The sequence below is a fragment of the Epargyreus clarus genome, unplaced genomic scaffold (assembly GCF_041222505.1).
Source record: "Epargyreus clarus isolate Ecla_fem2 unplaced genomic scaffold, WU_Ecla_fem_2.2 ptg000007l, whole genome shotgun sequence".
NCBI lineage: Eukaryota > Metazoa > Arthropoda > Insecta > Lepidoptera > Hesperiidae > Epargyreus > Epargyreus clarus.
Genome location: NW_027332215.1, coordinates 21,007,841 through 21,028,085, shown reverse-complemented (window position 1 = coordinate 21,028,085; position 20,245 = coordinate 21,007,841). Strand labels below are relative to the sequence as shown.

The 20,245-nt window shown below is 37.2% G+C and overlaps 1 protein-coding gene across 1 annotated transcript in view; it reads left to right on the top strand.

Moving 5' to 3' along the window:
* LOC140743648 (solute carrier family 7 member 14) overlaps positions 1-20,245 on the top strand; it is a 214,305-nt gene that overhangs the window by 153,269 nt on the left and 40,791 nt on the right. The window contains exons 9-10 of the mRNA XM_073075076.1: positions 6,603-6,786; positions 12,467-12,591. Coding sequence (XP_072931177.1) covers positions 6,603-6,786; positions 12,467-12,591 — 309 coding nt within the window. The remainder of the gene's footprint in view (positions 1-6,602; positions 6,787-12,466; positions 12,592-20,245) is intronic.

The window sequence follows — 20,245 nt, the reverse complement described above, 5'->3', positions numbered from 1 at the left end:
CAGTTTATCGAACTTCAGGAATTTAGTACTCGTACGTTGCATCGCATGTAAAACATAAATGTGAAACCGCTTCGCTGAGCTAATGCAGCCCGCGCTGAAACTGTCGATGAAGGTCGCCGACTGTCGCTCACAACCTAACCTAACCTAACCTAACCACAGGCAGCCAAAGTCCGCGGCGGTGGTCGGCTGTCGCTGCCTTTCGTTAACGACTGACAACAAAACACGTTGAAGGTGGTAGGACTCTTTGAGGTTGGACTCCGGAGTATGCTAACAATGGTAGTGTCAAGCGCTGCTGTGTTCAGTTTTGAAGGGTGTGTTAAGAAGACATACTTCTCCGAGGCGTTTCAGCTTAGTCCTCAGACCTCTGAGCGGCGCATTTTTGTGGTCGACCTCAGGTAGGAATATCTAATCCTATCTGGGGTTGGTTCTGTAATCTATGTCCATGGGCGGCAGTAGCCAGTTACCATCAGGTGGTCAGCATGCTCGACTGCTACTCCTATATTAACAAAAAAATAATTCGCCATGTTCCTGTCGGTACCTCATACAAAAAAACCGCTTTAGTGATGGTGTTTTATCCTTGCTTGCCGAGTGGCTGGGGACTGCTGCCGACTGTCGTCACCTGCCCTTAGAGGCTGACACCAACTGTCGTCAACTGTCGCCGAACCCGACATCAGCCCGTCGTTCGTATATTAGAGCTCTTACAGGAAGATTTTGTGATTCGACTCCGGCGGCACGACATGGTATTAAAATCTAGAAATATGTTTTTTTCTTACACAACACGTTGAATGTCTATAGATTTAATCTATAAATCTGGCCTTAAGGCTTATCCAATTATGGTCTAAACCAATAACCGGGTCGACCCCCGTGGCGGAACGGTCGCCATACCGGTCTGACGCGCAAAGGGTTCCGGGTTCCATTCCGTTTGTGATTTCGTCCCTGTGTGCGTTCATGCCATCCATGACACAACGCAAGTGTAGGGCAATTAATGTATTGAAAATACATTTCTACAATTGAATACCTATGAAATACAGACGGAATTTACTCGAGATATAAATTAAATTATTCCATCAGAAATGTTTCAGAAGTGTTCGAATAACAGAATTTCCTGCATCAATACACTAATTCGATTATGTACCTGACTGGAATAGAGTTATCGGATTTCTCAGCGAGAGTTGCATCAATTTACTTAAAGTTTATTGAGTTTTATGCTACGCTAATATTTGCGTTTCAATTCTACATCTAGTGGTTCTTGTCGAATAGTAAGTAATAATACCTATAGGTATATAGTAACTCATAAAATGTAATAAAGTGCGTTCAACAATGTGATTCGTGTACATCATAATCTACAAAGTTAACCATTTACCATGAGTTACCATGAGTTTTTACGTTTTGACAAATATATTTTACTGTTTTGGTATTTGTTTACGTATTTGCCCATATAATTTCCAATCAGCGCCCCTAGCGGATTGCGTCAGAACTTGGAAATTGTATGGGTAGCTGTTAACGGCCAAAGTCCTCACGCACTTCGGCGCTTCGTAGAGCAGGTTAAGTCCTAATCGTTGTAACTTGACACCAAAGGCCCAAGGGACCTGATCAAGCATTATTAGAAGCCTAATAAGCGATCTAAAAATACTACTCTACTCTACTCGGTCTTATTTTCCTCGTAAAATCATTGCCATTTGCATCCATTGGATCGTAATTGATAGACTGTTTAAATTTTACGATGCATTTAATTCTATAGCTGCTATGATAATAAATACTACAAATAAAAAATAGATAAAAATTTGGCGCTACGGAACACTCCGCGTGGAAATCGACTAGCACTTCGCCTTTATTATGGTGAACTTCTAACGCTGCTCCAACGCGTATTGATGGAGAGGGTAACGGGCTAATTACCAACCCGTATCGGATTTGTTTAAAACCACCCATAAGACCTCCGATGAGGTTTAATGGCCCTATAACAACCCCAACTGACGACATAACGTATCAGACACATCTGGTTTTATCTCGGTTTGTGATATGCCATTAAATATATCTAAAGCCAATTATTATAAACCAGCTGATTACGGCCGCCTCAAGAAATGCCGGGACCCCTGGGTATGCAAAACTTCGGGGGCCTGAAAGGGGAGGGGCAGTAATAAAAACCTAACAACTTAGACAGTAAACAAAAATCTAATAAGTGAATGATTAACGTTTCAATTAAAAAATGCTGAACGTAAATATTAGCGTGTCGTATAAGCAAATATTTTAGTTTTCGGAGGCCCTGTTTTGTCGGGGGCTCTGTGCATTGCCCTTAGGTTAGAGACTGGAATAGCTGCCAATATACTCGTATATTCTCGCTTGTATTTGATCTATCGAGATCAAACATTTCTGCATGCAATAGAACATCGTAACACCGTATGCAAACATCTACTAGACACACCGCATCTGTGTAATAAGCCTTTACTGTAGTTCCAACGGGAGTATTTGTACGCTCAATGTTTGGTTGGTAGACCTTTGAATGTTGGGTTGTATGCCTAACTCGTATGTTACGCCTGCACCGGATATCAATTTAAGCGGATATCAAGTTTCGCTTACTGTAAATGATAGGTAGATTTCACTATTAATATTTGTACCCTCAAGCAAACGTTTTGTCGCGGCAACAACTCAACCACAAACTAGACAACAATATCTAGACCTCGACAACACCCATTGCATTAATTTTTTCATTGATCCATTTTTCAAGTTGGAAGCAAATATACACACTCGCAAAAATTCTTTGGAAAAGTGGGAGATTTCGGAGATTAACGTTTATAGAAACCATGAATAATCTTATGAGCTTATGAGATACTTATCTAATATGTATGTAGTTTAAAATATTAAGCGTCTAGTCAGGGCATGTTAAGTATACAGACTTTTTTAATTAAGTTCATGGACTTATCCAGGAGCGGCAGCAAATCCCCTCCTCCCCCTTTCTAATGCTAAAATAATTGAGAAAATATAATACATAAAAATGTATACATAAAATGCTTAAGAAAATATTATGATATGAGCCCTTTGTTAGGGCCAAAACAGTTGTTCACTAAGCTTGAGGGTTAACCAAACTCCTTATGTAAGACATCCATTCTTCAGAAACCAAGTTTATCAGTCATCATCAACTCATTAACGTCCCACTGCTGGGCACGGGTCTCCTCTCATAATGAGAAGGATTAGGCCATAGTCCACCGCGCTGGCCAAGTACGTATTGGTAGATAGACTTCACATACCTTTGAGATATTTTTGTTTTTTTTTTTATTAAATCACTCTGGTATGCAGGTTTCCTCGCGATGTTTTCCTTCACCGTTTAGCAAATAATAATAAATTTCTAATAACTTTGAAAAATAAGAGGTGCGTACCTGGGATTTGAACTTCGGACCCCTCGATCGAGAGTCCGAGTTTCTTCTAGGCTATCCGATATATAAAGTTTATTAGTGTAAGGCAGTAAATACTCTGTAGCAATTAAGCCCATATCAATCCCAGAGGTAACATAGTTATGACCAACTTTAAATTGATAAGCAACTTTAGCAGGAGTGCGGACTGTCCAATTTAATCTGGAATTAAAGTTAAGCGTACTATTACTTATTCTGTGGTTACAATGACGATGTAAGTTAATGGGCTACAGTTTTCTTTAACTGCAATCCAGCACATAAAAGTTCTTTCATCTATCTCAGTTTGCGCTCAAACTAGGTCATACCTGGGAAATGACTTACCTTTCCCAGGACTAAGTCCAGATAGTTATAATATAGGGATAACATATGAAATATGTCAGACGGTGGTCCTGCCATCATCGAACTAGGAAGGATTTTACCACATTAAAACATCTAGATAAAACCATTTAAAAAGAAAAGTAAATTATTATACAACTGATAATATTAGTACCGTCCAATATTATTTCGGAAGTAAAATACTTTCATTCCATTTTATCAATTATTTATCAACTGTAAAAATATTTAACGTAAACAGTAGCCTTTATTTAATTATTTCGCTCACCCGTTAAAGTAATTGCTTACGTAACACTATTAATCACAGACTGATTTATTCAATCAACGTATTTCAGCTTCGAATTGAAAGCTTTTGAATATATTGTCGCATTAAGATAGTGTAATTTGGAGCTGATTATATTAAAACCTGATTTTTATCGACCATTTGATGAGCACCAATGATCATGCAATCCTCATTGTAACTGGCTAATACCTACCTCCTATAGATATTTCTATGCAACCTTCATAGACTAAGTTGGAACACCTCGGATAAGTGTGTCTTCCTTATCCCAGCCTTCTAAGCACAAACCTGTATCTTCTAAAAGTTTACACACTATAACATAGTACATTCTAAAATTCGGTAAATTCCCAGAAAGACAATAAATCCCACTGAACTATTTAATAATAATAAAATAATTTTAATAATAATAATTTTTAAAATAATTTTCTGGTGCATTTGTAAGTAATAAATTATACCCAAAATCTGGAGGAGGCACTGCCGTGCGCCTAGGTATATTTTATTTTATTTTTATTCTCATCCAAAAACATCAAATTGCACCCATAACCTATTCATATCACTATCACATCACATTACTAGGTTGTATACAGATGGTCTGAATAAAATCTTATATATAAAATTCTCGTGTCACAGTCTTTGTTACCGTATCTACTCCGAAACGTCTTTACCGATTTTCACCAAATTTTATATGCATATTCAGTAGGTCTGAGTATCGGCTACTATCTATTTTTCATACCACTAAGTGATAAGGCTTGTTCACCCTCAACATTTTTTCGGGTCAGCTAGTTATCTGTAACATTGTTCGGGAGTATTTTTATACGTTCTAAGAATAAATTCAAAGCAAAGCATTATACCGCAAAGTGACCTCCACATTTCAATCCGGCTTTCGATCGTCGGATCTGGCCGCAGCATAATGTGCATGTTATTTTGTTATAAAGTACACTCGGACATTGCATAGTCCCAATGCGCCCATTCTACTCGGAAGTTCCGTGTTACGCTTTTTACAGTCACCGACGCTTCATTTTATTCACAACTGGACACTATATTCATTTTATCAATTTTTTCTCCGGCGGCACCACCGCCACACCTATTGAAGGTGGTAGAACCCTTTGTGGTTCGACTCCGGCGGCACCACCGCCACACCTATTTCTACCTAATAACAGCAGTGTTAGGCGCTGCTGTGTTCCGGTTTGAAGGGTGTGGCAAGGGAGATAGACTTTTTCGAGGCGTTCCAGCTTAGTCCTCAGGGGTAGCGGCGCATCTGTGGCCGACCTCAGGTAGGAATATCTAATCCTATCTGGGGTTGATTACAGATGTCCATGGGCGGCAGTAGCCACTTACCATCAGGTGAACTGCATGCTCGTCTGCTACTCTCATATTATAAAAAAAAAAATCAATGACTTAATGCAATAATTTTTCCAGCGCATTAATGACACCGGTTTATACAAATTAAGGTTTATACAAATTAATGGTTTATTAGTATATTATATCACATGGTGTATCACATGGTATTAACTCGCGATTAAACAATCAATTTATTCATATTAATAATTTCAAAGTAAAGCAAAGCATTACACCTCAAAGTGACCTCCGCATTTCAATCCGGCTTTCGAGCGTTGGATCTGGCCGCAGCTTAATGTGCATGTTACTGTGTAAAGTACACTCGGACATTGCATAGCTCCAATGCGCCCATTCTACTCGGTAGTTCCGATTTTTATAGCCAACTGACGCTTTATTTTACTCGTTACGCTATATTGATCTTATCAATATTACCCTTTTAACCCAATAATTTTCCCGCGCACTTTTTACTACGACTACTCAAATATTAATGTAGATTAGTATATTAATTACATAATAATAATAATAATAATAATAATAATAATAATAATAAGCCTTTTATTTATCTTTAACCTAACCTAGATACATATAAAAAGTTTAGTAATAAAAACGAGAAATAAAAAAAAAAAATAAACGCTGGACAGATGAGATAAGGAAAAAAGCGGGCACAGACTGGATAGAGAAAGGGAAAGATAGAGGAAAATGGGGACGTCTGGAGGAGGGAGGCCTATACCCGCAAAGGGGCTTTAACTTAATTATTTTATTTCTCGTTTTTTATTATTAATTACATAAACTGTAGATTAAACAGTCAATTGTTTATATTAATAATTCCGAAGTAAAAATATCTTATTTGCATCGACTCACCATCGGAGGTTGCAAACTTCTTCTTCTATCTTAGGATCTTCCAAACTAACAATCCTCCAATCCAGAATTAAAATCTCAAAAAACATATAAAACATAAATAAATAGCTGCGATGATAATACTATCAGTGTCGAAGAATTACACACGAGTAAGTTACTGCCGATATAAAATATGTGCTTGAGCATCAAAAAAAATATTACAGTAAAATTACAACACAAATTTAAACCACAAACATTTTTTAACATTACCAAACATACCCGATGTTTGGTTTTAGGTTCTATATTAACGCAATATACATACGTTTTGATTAATTTATTACTAACATCTTTCTAATAAGTATAACTTCCACCGAACCAAAGTTATATAACCGTGTTTTTGTCAACAGTGCCGTACAAACAAGTGGACACCGGCTCCGCGCTCGTGCAAATGTTCGCCTACGTGGACGCACCCACGTGCAAGTACGTCGTGGCTATCGGCGCGCTGGCCGGCCTCACCGTCTCCATGTTCGGCTCCATGTTCCCCATGCCCCGCATCATGTACGCGATGGCTAATGACGGACTTATCTTCAAGTAAGTGATAAAATCTGGAGTGTGTAATCAATCTTTAAATATAAAGGTAGAACGTGTGCTTCGACTCCGGTGGCACCACCGCCGCAATTATTTCTGCCTAATAACAGCAGTGTTAAGAGCTGATGTTTTGATTTGAAGCGTGTAGTAAGGGAGACTTACTTTTCCGAGGCATTCCAGCTTAGTCCTCAGAGGTAGCGGCACATCCGTGGCCGATCTTCTGTAGGAATCTAATTTTATTTCGGGTTACAAATGTCCATTGGTGGCAGTAGCCACTTACCATCAGATGGACTGTTTGCTCATCTTCCGGCTATAATTGAAGAAAATGTTTTACCTATTCTCATGTACAAAGTTTTTGTCGGTGTTAACTACGCCTTAATAAAAAGTGACAATTAATTTGCAAAATGCCCTTAACTTTAAATACTTGCATTGTTAAGTCTAGAACCAAATTATTATTATGATTAGTAACAAGTTTAATATTATACGTTGTGTTCTACTATGGTAGGAATGAGCTCACAGCCCAGCCTGTAAACCATAGTAAAATATACTTAATGTGGCCATAAAATCGTATTTCCAAATTATTTACATTCGAAAGGAAACTCAGTTTTTTGCGAGAAATCTTAATAAAGTGCACATTGAATGGTCGTTTGGAGCTTGCAGCCGAGCAGACCAAAAAGGCAAAACGCCTGCCTAAAGTAAAAAATCCAGTTGAACTTCCATCCGCTGAAAATTATAATTAGCAGCCAGCAGATTTCAAATTAAAAGATGCAAAAAGGAAAACAGATGGAAATGACATCAACTTTCAACATTAACGTTTAAGTAAAAGTGTGTAGCGTTTAGTAAAAGTGTAGCAATACCTACAATCGATCGACCAAAATTCTGTATTTTCGTTAAAATTTTGGCTTATAAAATAATCCATTAAAATACTTTTCTTTTTCGTAAAACAAATGTAGCACAAGACAAGCCTATAGTTTTATCCGTACGTCAAAGAATACGTTAGGCTTCCGTTCCCGGTTGTTATCATTGTACAAATGAGCAGTAATCCATAAACCTTATCGAAGAATAAATGAGCAGTATAAACATCTAACACGGGTTGAATCCAGCTTGGAACAGCGTGGAGTATACCTACTCAACAGTCTCCAGTTATGGGAAGAGATCAGTGCATCGCGACAAGAAATAAATGTATGCTAAAAACCTTTTAAAAACAAGCGTTTTAATAACCTCGTCTAGTTTTTCGTATTATTCTCAAAAAAACCCTTTCAATTAATTCATACCTATCATGTGAGTGCGTAAAAATTAATGAACCCGCTATCTTGGGACGTACGCCCAAACAGGTATAAAAATTTAGACCAATCGGTTGGGGCTTATTGAAAAAATGCCTATACATCCAAACGTTCATAAGTAGTGAGACACCCCTTTTTTTTTTTTTTTTTGACGAGGGGGAAACCTTCAAAAGGTACCCTATGCCGTGGGAGCGGCACGGGGTTATGTGGGATTCTTACCGCACTAAAACCCCCCGGTGGCCATCTTCGGCGCTGAGTAGAGGACTCCGGGATCTCCAACGGAACGCAACCGGAGTCCACTTGGCGCGTTGCCCCGTCGGGCTCCGCCCAGGTGAGCTTGAAACTCACCACACCATCTGGTGTTCACGACGGTATGCGACCACACATACCGCCGTCCATCCCGGGGTTGCTGGCCAGGCGGTTCGAGCTCCCACTCTTGCCGTCCGCAACCCCGGAAGCCCCCTTTTAGTCGCCTCTTACGACAGGCAGGGAATACCGTAGCCCTATTCTGGTCCCAGAACTACAGGGACAGCTAAGTGAGACACCCCTAGCATCATAATTAAGTAGACGAACATCGTAAAGCGTTAAAATTAGCTGAACGCCGTTAAGGCAAAATTGCTAACGTCAATAATATGATATGTCACTGTTTAGCTTCTTTTGCCACTGTAGTGTTCTTCTACTTTTGAAACTTTATGACGTTCATCTAATTACGGTGCTAGTTGTGTTCAGCTACTTATAAACGTTTGGGTGTATAGGTATTCTTGAAACCTTAAATTCATCTACTTTTGGAGATGGCTGTACAATTGTACATACTGACAAGGCAAGGTGAATACGATTCTGTAATAAAAAAAGCTCGCAGCTCCAGTGTATCCAGTGTAGAAAACGTTTAATGATTTGTATATAGACGTATTATGTAATCCATTATATACGCGTTTCAATCTAAGCCTTAACCTAGAATTGTTTGTAAAGCAACGGATAATAGGGATCTCTTGTGTCTCAAAACATGATGAGTCATTCAGGAATTCTTGAAGCAAGCATCTTTCAAGCCCAAGTGCTCCTTTAACGAAAGTACTCTTTCAACACGGTTTTAGAACTTAAGGGTTAGTTTTATTTTTGCCCTTTTGCCGTTATGTTTTGAAAGTTACACTTTTCTACGCAGCTACGGTGATTGCAATCAAATTTCTAATCTATATTTTTGATATTGATTACAACTATTTCTATAAGTTGTAATTGGTTATATTTGGTTGTAAGGCCTGGTGTGTTAGGAATATTACGATAGATAATGATTACAGGATGGTCCCTAGAGGTAGTCGTTTATTTAGTCAGAAATACTTCTGGTCGCTCGATGCAAGTGAATACTAAAATGGCGATAATACGATTTCGAAAACACCGAATGTGCTAAATATACATGCCAATAACTTGAAAAAATCAGAAATCGAATCCCAGGTAAGTCGTACGATTACTTAGGATTCGAACCTCTATAACGAGCCCGCCTTTCTTTTTTTTATAATATAGGAGTAGCAGACGAGCATGCAGTCCACCTGATGGTAAGTGGCTACTGCCGCCCATGAACATCTGTAATCAACCCCAGATAGGATTAGATATTCTTACCTGAGGTCAGCCACAGATGCGCCGCTACCCCTGAGGACTAAGCTGGAACGCCTCGGAAAAATCTGTCTCCCTTACCACACCCTTCACAACGGAACACAGCAGCACCTAACACTGCTGTTATTAGGTAGAAATAGGTGTGGCGGTGGTGCCGTCGTAGTCGAACCACAAAGGGTTCTACCACCCTCATTCTATACTAGGCTATCGCTACCACGATCATGCAAAACACCAATTTTGTAGCATATTCATACTAATAGCCCTAATCGTATAACCTTATCTACTTTAGCTACCAAACAAAAGGACCCAAAAACACAGATGGAACGATTGTCAATACGTACACCAAAGTTTAAATTAAATTTCGTTTACCCGAGCCAGTTCGATTTGCGAATGCGCGCTACATTGTCCGAACTGTCCGTCTTATTTCCTGTATGTGTCATTGCACCCAAACTGCACCGTTTCGGAAATCGAATTAGTATAATTGAAATTCCTACAACGCGAACATTACACTAAGCTCTGTATTTGACTGCTAACACAATGGTTTAATGAATTATTTGGAACTGAATACAAAAAGAGATGTTCCGATATACCTATCGTAACTTGTAACCGTTTCAATTATTAGATACTGTAGAGTGTTAGGTCGCTGGTTGATCCGAAATATAATTTGGAACCCTTGTGCGCTAGAAACAATAATGTAGGTGAATAAATGTATAAATACCGTAGAGTGGTGCGGTGCTCCCTTCGGCGACCGATCGACCTTGATGCACACACACTCGCGACTCCCAAATAGGTCCCCAGGACTCCCGTAATATACTATATAATTATACACGTCCCGTGACGAAATCCGAATACCGACTGTCTGTACAATGTGTGTTATGACAGAAACGTCAACCTTTTCAATTTTGAATTTACTCCTTTTATTTATCATCAGTATTTCGACCAGTTCTAAATACTGAACAGATACCATTGCGATACACTACAAATTGCTAACCGTTATTACAAAACCTAACGAAATGTACGCTGCCAAATTACAAATGACAAAGCTACAACCGTTTCTAATAATATATTCATTTCGTCTATGTTATAATTAAATCGATATCTAGAAAGAGTGATGCTAATGAGAACAGACGTTTATAATAAACTGTTTCTGATAACGATATGGGAAACAGTTTTTCATATCGATAAGTAAACCAAATATCTGCTACTTAATCGTTTACAAATAGAACTGAAAACAATCACATTTAATACCTACGTATATAAATGTTCGATTGCAACAATACATTTCGAATATTGTTTGATATATTGCCCAGTAACCAACTATTGTTCTCATTCACGATAAACTTTCATATGAGCTATGGAAATGCCCCTATTACGTAAATTACAGCTAAATAATAGCAGTTTTAAACGCTTTTGTTTCCATATTTAAAAGGTTTTTTTCTATAATGTAAGAGTAGCAGACGAGCATGCAGTCCACCGGATGGTAAGTGGCTACTGCCGCCCATGGACATCTGTAATCAACCCCAGATGAGATAAGATATTCCTACCTGAGGTCGGCCACAGATGCGCCGCTACCCCTGAGGACTAAGCTGGAACGCCTCGGAAAAGTCTGTCTCCCTTACCACACCCTTCAAACCGGAACACAGCAGCGCCTAACACTGCTGTTATTAGGTAGAAATATGAAGATTTAAAAGATATGTTAAATAAAACATTCCAATTTAGTCCTCAGGGGTAGAATAGCATGTGTGACCGTCTAGATAGCTCTCCTATGCTCCTAGCTCTCCTATATCGTATGCGATGGTTTACACGTTTCACGGACCGTAATGTTATCGTGTCACCAAGTGGACTGCATGCTCTTATACTACTTTTCTAAAAAGCTATGCGTTACTATACGAAATAATATCCTTTCAAAAATAATTTGTAATGAACCCGTTCTACTTGTCTCCATCGTATTGTAATATCTGTCTTCCGTCTGTCTATTAGTTCATCTGTTCATCGTTTGAGGTAATATATAAAAATAAAATCACTAAATAATAATCCTTACTCATATTATAAATCCGAAAGTAACTCTGTCTGTCTGGTTGTCTCTTCTTCACGCCCAAACCACTGAACCGATATTAATGAAATTTTGTACAAAAATAGTCTGAGACCCGAGAAAGGACATAGCATAGTTTTTATTCCGGAAATCCCACGGGAAGTAGGGATCGCGATCTAAGATCGTTTTATGTATGTCATACTATTTCTTTAATGAAGGAAAATGAAGGAAGGTTTAATATTTTCAACTTTTGCCTTTATTCGAAATTCAACTTTAATGTAAAATAACAAACAATAAAAGTCTATCAACTGTGATTCGGGCTCACGCTATTTCTGACTAAATGAAACAAAACAATTGTTGTACATACACAAAATCCACATATTATGTTTAGTCCGGAATCCACAATGAACAAATCCATTAGCGTATTGTTCATATGAAAGTCAACAATGGGCCACTTTCATTAAATATCTAAATTACTCTTGATTATTTACAGTTACAAAGGCTTCAAATCGGGTATTAATAATTTAGTACCCAAAGTTAGTTAGGTACTTTAAATACTAAATAAGTTAATTATTTACGTTAATATATCTCTTACAAATTTGCCGGACACCCTACGACCCATGGCCTTAGCTATAGCTTTGTTGCGGGCGGTTCAAAAATGTTTCAAGATATTTTTCTTATCTCGCATACTAAGCGGGTGGGAGGAGGCAAACTCCCTAAATTCAACAGTGTTACATTTACTAATTGTATATTTTTTGTTTAGGAGACTGGCCGCTATTTCCGAGAGCACCGGAAGCCCTGCTCTGGCGACTGTGTGCAGTGGAGTGATTTCGGCCTTCGTGGCGATGTTCGTTCAACTGGAAGTGCTCGTCGAGATGATGAGCATTGGTAAGTAATAAAAATGCATTTTGTAGAAAATATTGTTCGTGTTCATTGAGAACGTTTATATATTATAGGTACTTTCATTCTTCGAAATGTGACAAAAAATTCTAAGAAGACAGGAGTTCGATAATAAAATGGGTGGTTAGATACATATATCGAAATGAGCGGCCCCACCTCATTCCTCAAAGTTAACAACGCAATGACATTAAACCAGCAAAAAAATAAGCAGTTATTTCAAGGAAAGTACTCATTGCCACCAATGAACTCTAAATAGAATTTGATTATCTGAGGTCAGTTACGTTATTTGCTAGAGATTTCTCACTACAACTGAGGATAAAGTTAGAACATTGTGTGTAAATCTCTCTCACTGAAACCAGCTAGACAATTTAGTAGGGAAAACAGCCTCGAGTTCGACGCTGCGATTAGTAACGTTTTCGTATTCACTAATTTCGATTATGCACCACAAACACCACACAAGCATTTACGGTTTTTAGTGGAACTACTCGTGGTCGGGACAGTTTGACACTATTTGACAGTTTCTATATGAAAACGGTATTCACTTAACTAAAATGACGACGAATTGAAGCCTGGCTAAGGTAGAAATAAGTATGGCGGCGCACAGCGCCCCGAACTACTACTACCTTTATATATATTTAATACTCGTTAAGTGATCATTATGAATCAGCAATGTATTAACCTTTCAGCTCTCAAAGTAATAATAAAGGCGCATTACGTTATTTAAATATTCATCGAACAAACTCTCGATTTTCAGCCATTGATACTACGTAATTAAATTTTAATCAGAACTGCACTGTCCGTATTTTGTATATTTCATTATAAAATTTATAAGTACTACAAATAATGTTCGCTAAAGCATTAATCCTTTCATATTTTAAAAAATATTTTGCAGTCAATGCTTTTGAAAAAGGTTCTTTGTTTTTCGTTCCTCGGTCCTCGTCGCAATATTACATTCTGTTGATGTAATTTAATTTTAAAGTTGCCGAAACCTTCAATAGTTGGGCTGACGATGCCACCGGTATATTTCTGCATACAGTAGAGTGTATTCCTGTTTGAAGATGTTATGAACTCAGAATTTGACACATATACCACGAGGCATTCACACTCAGTTTACATAGCTATCCATGACCACTTATCATCGGGCGGAAAAAGTATTTTTTTACAAGATTGAAATAGCAAATAATCATGTAGTCCATGTTTTGATCAAAGAATTGGTATAGCAATTCAGAGAGGAAATGCTGCCAGCGTCTTGGGAACCTTGGCCAAAGACAGTGATGGTGACAATTTTTTATGGTAGTGTTTTTGTTTTTATATTTTTGTTTTTCATTTTTGTATATATGTAAATTTTGTAAATAACTTGATAACTTGTTGTATATAATAAAGTGATAATTCATTTACAAATAAAAAAAATGTAGTCCAACTGATGGTATATTACCACTGCCGCCCGTAGACTTCTGCAACTAACTTCATACGGAACAAAGGTTCTACGTGAAGCCGCTGCCACACCTCAGGGTTAAGACGGAGTCATGTGTAAGTCATCCGGCATCTAAAATCTTCTACCGAAATGACCTACTTCATGCTAGAAAAAAACATTTGGTATTTATATTGAAAAGTGTTACCACTAACGTAAATCTTGTGAAATAATCCCTATTTCCTCTATTAATACGTGTATAGGCAACCTTACATTCCGCTGTTCCGACATCCGATATAAAGAGGATATTTCTTAGGATAGAGAAGGATATATTAGTAGGATTATTTCTGTCTCATGACAGCAGTGTTAAACGCTGCTGTGTTCTGGTTTGAAGGGTGTGGTAAGCGAGACATACTTTTCCGAGGCGTTCCAGCTTAGTACTCAGGAGTAGCGGCGCATCTGTGCCCGACCTCAGGTAGGAATATTTAATCTTATCTGGAGTTGATTACAGATGTTCATGGGCAGTAGACACTTACCATCAGGTGGACTGCGTGCTTGTCTGCTACTCCTATATTATAAAAAAAAAGGATAATCTCAGTGTTTCTACTTTAATCGTCACCAATTTCAAGTCTCTCACTTCAAGATACAACTGTAGTGCAAGTAAAGATATAAGTCAAGTATCGGGAGCGAATAAATCGAGTCAGTGGGCAGACAAAACAATGAAAACAAAGCTACCCTTTATAGTTGTAATCTGTACCTTATCTGTGTATTATCACTGGAATGACTAGACACAAATAATAGAAAATTTATGAGTATACAATGAGCGGTGATAACCTAGTTGAAACTAAGCCTTTCGATCGGGGGTTCAAATCCAGGACACGTATCTCAGATTTATTTTTTAAAGTTATGTGCACATTATAAAATAGTTATTATCACTTGCTTTAAGGATAAAACATCATGTGGAAATCAATAAGCCTGAAAGTTTAAAAAAAAAAACACTAGTTAAAGGCATGCCATCAACAACCTATTACTGTCCCACTTCTGGGCACGGGTCTCCTCTCAGAATGAAAAAGATTAGGCCATATCCATAGACTTCCTACTTTGAGAACTTTTTAAAAGGACTCTTAGGTGTGCAGGTATCCTAACGATGTTTTCCTTCACCGTTTAAGCAAATGATAATTAATTTCTAATATCTATGTAGGTATTGTGATCCGAGGTTCAAAGGCGTGTGAAGTCTATAACTCGACTAAGTAATTGGCCTAGACCAATTCGTTTGAAAGGAAACCTTTGCCCAGCAGTAGGCCAGTACCGGCGAATACATTTCCCTAACGCAATAAAAATAAAGAGAATTGCATTTAAGCTCGAGAAGTGCGAACAAATTACGAGTAAATTGGATGTTGACAAAGTTTTGAGCTTTTAAACGAAATAATAATACTCAAAAGGCCCTGTGAATTTAACTGAGGTATTTTGTTTGCTTTTTATCCTTAACATTTTGGTATATACACCTAAGTATATCCGATCAACCGAAACAAACGGTTAAAAAAAACTATTTTTTGACATTGACACTTGACATTAAAAACATAATCTTCATGACAGGTGAGGTCACTTCTCTTATATAGTAACTACTGTCGTACTGCTGGGTCTCCTCTCAGAATCAGTAGCACTACCATGAGTTTACAAAAGTATTACTCGCTAGCGACTGCGTAAAATAAATGTATGAAAAATTGTACAGCGCCTCTGGTGGTTACTCGTAGAACTAAATTCCGTAGTGTGAGCCACTCGTAACGTAAAAAACCTATCGAAATCAAATCGCTAGCGAATGTCATTATGATCTATTGCCATACAAATTCGGTCCCATGAGTCATTAATTTGACAGACGTTGTCAAGAAATACCGTAACGATAGTAGTTATGTTACTCACTAGCAAAATGACAATAGTTTTCTATTTACAATTTCTATAGCGGCGTTTCTATGCCAACTCATGGTAGTGCTACAGAGGTTCATGCTTGAGATTTGAACTTCGGTCCCTTAGATCAAGAATCCGAGAGTATGCGAAAAGGTGTGAAGGTTTTCTAAAATCAATGCGTCCATTTCGACTAGTCATTTTACATAAAAATACCAAAAGAAAACTAATATAATTTCTTAAATAACTCGTGCGTTCGTCTCGATCCATTTTACGATATTAGAGCGATCAACTGTTTATTGGAACAACTCAGTTTCATGTTACAAGTTGTTATAAGTTTGTTCAAAGAGACGCTGATTAAAATCGAAAAGTTTTGTATTTACATATAAGGTACGAATTTGTATCGAGTTTGCTTTAATAAAATCCACTGATACTTTTTATTAATAATTTTATAATTTTGTAGGCAGACATTATGCCATTTCGATCTTTGGTAGGCTAAGTATTGGATATATTTATTATGAATAACGGACCTAAATGGGTCGCATAACTAATCGTGCCTGAAAATTTGATTACAACTGTGCTGTGTGCATTCTACAAAATAATATAGTTCTTATAATATTATACTTTTTGTGCCAATAAAAGCAATCTCCGGTGTCTGTCTGCCCGTCTGACACAGGGCTCTACTTCTTGAAGCGTATTAGAGAGACATTTGAATTACTAAGTAGATTAGTAAGAAATACTAAAAAAATGTCTAAGGTGTCACATGTGGGACATCCGATTGGAACGAAGTTCCTTTAGTTTTAAAATAAGTACCATAGGAGGTATAATTAAATAAATTAACAATGTTTAGGAGTTAAACGATAAATGAAATAAGTGAAGGGATGCTAATAAAATTATAATCAATATTATTTAAAGTTATGAATATATACATTTTGTTTTATTTTTAATTATTATATAAATATCAACTTAATGTTGATACTAAAACTACATACATACGAACACGACAAAACAATGTACACATACACAGAAGACGCACCCGTCGTGTGGCTTGTCACAGTCAAGAGAGAGAGAGAGAGAGAGAACGAATAAGTCGAATCCTATACTCGGCCTGCCCCCTCTCCGAGCGCTACGCACTATGGCAAAAGTGTCGTTAGGATTTTTCGTGACGCTCGCCTAGCCCTCTTAACCAACGTACCGCTTCGTTCGTTCCAAAAGGTTGAAAGTAAATAACGGTCGCCGTACAATTAACCGCAATTCCAATTTAAACGCCAATTATTTCGATAACAGAACGCAGCGGCACTAAACACGATTCAGCATCAATGCAATTGCTAAAACGTGAAAAACCGGTCTTATAAGTAAAGATTATATTATGTATTTAATATTAATCGTCATGCTTTAATTTGCACAAAACAACATCATATTCAACGTCAGAGTTCTTTAAACTTTTTTATTTTGAGATATATTAAGTGATTTCCAATTGACGCTTGCCTAGTAACAGTAATTAATTATTTATAACAAATGAAATACAAGCATCGGGCAAAATCGAATGGAAAGTGAAGTATCTAAATAAATTATAAAGCGTTTTAGGTAGCCAAGAACAAAATCATTTTGTTACAAGATCTCTTTAGTTCTGAGTAGATTCCGAAGTACTTTTAACATCGTTTAGTCTTATTTGTGAGAGAAACTTTACAGAGTCTAGCATTCCCTAACGTCATTGAAACTAAAAGAAATGTCGTGTTTTAGTGCTAACAACTTTACCTGCTTCCATTTACAATAAGCATACCATTTTATACATCTTATATACTTTTTTATATACACTACAAGGCTTTTTAGGTTTCTAAGGCTGAATAATCTTTTTCTAATCCTATACCAACAAAAAACAGCCTACTTATGCCATACAAAAATTTGTAGTGTACTTTGTGATTACAAGGGCGTGTCAAATTAGACTCAAATGATACAATTTAACCCAAACCAATTGTTAAATGGATTCATACAAAATTTTACGTAGACAGATTGACACGTCATAAACAGAATAAATTGTTTACTCATAGATATACTACTAACGTCTTTATTAGTAGTCTCTCACTCACTGTACTCACCCTACCGCGCTGGCCGATTGCGAATTGGTAGACTTCACACACCTTTGCTTTCCAAAGAACTCACAATCGTGTAGGTTTCTTCACAACGTTTTCTTTACTTGGATCATTCACATTCATGGATCTCATGTTTTATTGGAGTATATATTGTATTCCACTGAAATTAATCTTAGAGGTCGGGACATGTATTTTTATAATTTATTCGCGTCAAACCCAATTTAACGGAGGAACGTTTCTGCGTTCTACTATTAATATTTCAGTGATTCACAGTGGTTTGAAACACAATAGTGTTGAATAATCATTGGGTAAGTAAAACTACTCGCTAATTTCAATTAGGGCCGTTTGGGTACGTTAAGGAATTTGGCAGATGTTTTACACAAAAATAAATACTTTTAGAGAAGTTAGAATGAATTTAGAATTAGGCCTGGATTATAAAGGAATAACTCCTGCCCGCGAGTAGTAGAAATATTTTAAGTTAGCAGTGAGTTAACGGACCAATCATTAATGAACCGTCAAGTCGTCCGTAATTAATTTTGACTCTAACAAGGTACTTAAATCTAAAAATAAATAATTCTGCAAAACGTTTGTCACTTTGACAGATGTACTTCACCTTCTATACAATATAATATTTTTTTTAAGAAATATCGAGATGAATAACTGAAGACATTCAACTATAATACACTAGCTTAATTAATCACTTTGCGAATAACTATTTTCGCCCTTAAACCTAGGTAATTATAAAAAATAAATAAATCTTATAAATGTTCTGGATTTTACAAATCAAAGTGTTTAATATCCTGCCATAATTCTTTCATTGAAACATAAAAGCTTTGTCGGCCAGTTGCGATCGAACGAACAACACTTTGCCTGTGTAAAGATCGGAGTGTATTTTACTTTTTATTAATGCAATTTAAATACAACCGTGGACGATATCGGTGCATAAAAAGGGGCAATAAAACATCAATAAACGTGCCTTGCCGCCTCACTGCTGGATAAACTGAAAATGTTTACGTTAACTCCCGCCAGCTAATAGATATTGGTACTCCAATCCTATTTTTATTTTTAGCCGTTACTCGCAAATCAAGCTTCAATTATTGTCTATCCCGTCCAGATTAATTCGGGATTGATTGGTCTGGAAAATTTAATTATCGTTTTCCCTAGTACGTTTAGCAATACTTATTTACTACGCTGTTATTGCCTTGTTTTAATAATATTAACATCAATTAGAGTCAACAGGATTCTGTTTGAGGTAAAAATATTGTTAAAATTATTTTTGCTGCAAGCTTTTATTAACATTGATTGAGAGCACTACGCGAGTTAAAATAACGGAGTTTATTCGTTTCAATGAGTCTTGTATTTTTTAACATTTTTTGCGAAGATAAAATGGATCGGTAGCTCTTACCTATGATAGAAACAGTATAGGGGTTGTAGTTAATTCGAAAATAAGTGACCACAATGTAGTCAGCTCTGAAGACTTATCTAGAAGTAGCAAATAAGCAGGCAGACCATCTAACCATACCATGTGTTAACCATACCCATCTCCAACGCAGGATGTTATCAGATAGAGATGCGGAACCACTGAAGACTAAGATAGTTGCCACATGCATAAAAAAGGTCATACAAGATATAAGATCCACGCCGATTTATCAAGAAGATCTTCATACTAGAAATAAGAGGTCCGTCAGCAATCAAAGCGAACTTTTACTACTATTAAATTCTCGGCGGTACCTCTTTACGACTTCAAAATAAATGACTATGCAAATATATATCATAACACGGTAGCCAGCACGCGCCCTTTGAGAAATAAACGTATGCACCATAAAGAGACTAAGTATCATGAAATGTGTACATTTTATCGTAATATCTCATCTCTCAGACATGTTAAAACCCGAGAAATATTCGCAGTTAGTGTCCTCGCATTAATTAATACCCGCGTCCCTTCGCAACTAACAAAAAGATGAGGGGAGCGGAAAACGCGATGCACGCCCGAAACCAACGCAAATGAATTTCTGAACTAAGAAATGTACTTACAACGAAATTAATTTAAATTACATGTTTCCCTCCACCCGGTTATTCGATTTGCGTATGACTTTGACAAGCTCAGCATGTTAGACTGAATTGGGGTCGGTTGAGCTGTAAAGGCTTTATTTGCATGTTGGACTGTGGTCAGCGCTGTAATTAAACGCATTGGTATTAAACGCTGCAAATATAGTACGCTTCCTTGCTTGCAATT